The sequence below is a fragment of the Propithecus coquereli genome, unplaced genomic scaffold (genome assembly GCF_000956105.1).
Source record: "Propithecus coquereli isolate 6110/MARCELLA unplaced genomic scaffold, Pcoq_1.0 Scaffold12, whole genome shotgun sequence".
Lineage (NCBI taxonomy): Eukaryota > Metazoa > Chordata > Mammalia > Primates > Indriidae > Propithecus > Propithecus coquereli.
Window position 1 is genome coordinate 2,360,396 of NW_012136080.1, and position 828 is coordinate 2,361,223.

Consider the following 828-nt stretch of genomic DNA (forward strand, 5'->3'; position numbering starts at 1 on the left):
GCTTGAGCCCAGGAATTTGAGGTTGCTGTGAGCTAGGCTGATGCCATGGCACTCTAGCCTGGGCAACAGAGTGAGACTCTATCTCAAAAACAAAACAAAATAAAAGACTGCTTTTTGAGTTGGTTTGTTGCACAGCAATAACTAATCGATAAAGCCCAAAGCCTAATACAAAATGGTTTCTAGCCATTAAAATTCTGGACATGTACAATCCGTAGTTGGTCTATGTTTACTTTTGGCACTCTTCAGATAATTAAGCTCCTGGGGCCAGTCACAGCCTTCTCTTATCCACCCCAAGAGCTTACCTGGGTTTGCCTCAAGTCCAGAAGAGACTTTGCAGGCAGGACTGCTGCTCCCTCCATTTGGCTGCTCAAGGGAAGATGAGTTTGAATTGTATGAAACTGTCCCAGCCACAGGAGGCGGATTGATAACTGCTCCAAGAAAAGGAAAAGAAGGTATTAGATGACTCCTTTCTTAGGTAACAAGGAACCAAATGCACATGAGACCATCCCATTCCTGCCCAACACCACAAAGAAATCATCTTTAAAATAAAAGGCACGAGGCATCAAGATAATAAAAACAGTAATAGATTATAACTCATTGAATAAAAGGATATCTAAGTTCATATTGATAAAATAATAAATAAATAAATGGAGAGAAGGCAAAGCTCTTCCTTATAGAACACCAACAAGGAAGGAATTATGGAAGTTAGTTTAAAAAAAAAATCACCATTTGGCAGCCACCATATGATAACTGATTCAGGGAAGATATCTGCACAGTCTCAGCCGGGTGCAGTGGCTAATGCCTGTAATCCTAGCACTCTGGGAGGCC

The 828-nt window shown here is 41.3% G+C and overlaps 1 protein-coding gene across 1 annotated transcript in view; it reads right to left on the bottom strand.

Moving 5' to 3' along the window:
- KAT2B (K(lysine) acetyltransferase 2B) overlaps nucleotides 1-828 on the bottom strand; it is a 152,606-nt gene that overhangs the window by 60,526 nt on the left and 91,252 nt on the right. The window contains exon 7 of the mRNA XM_012663159.1: nucleotides 303-431. Coding sequence (XP_012518613.1) covers nucleotides 303-431 — 129 coding nt within the window. The remainder of the gene's footprint in view (nucleotides 1-302; nucleotides 432-828) is intronic.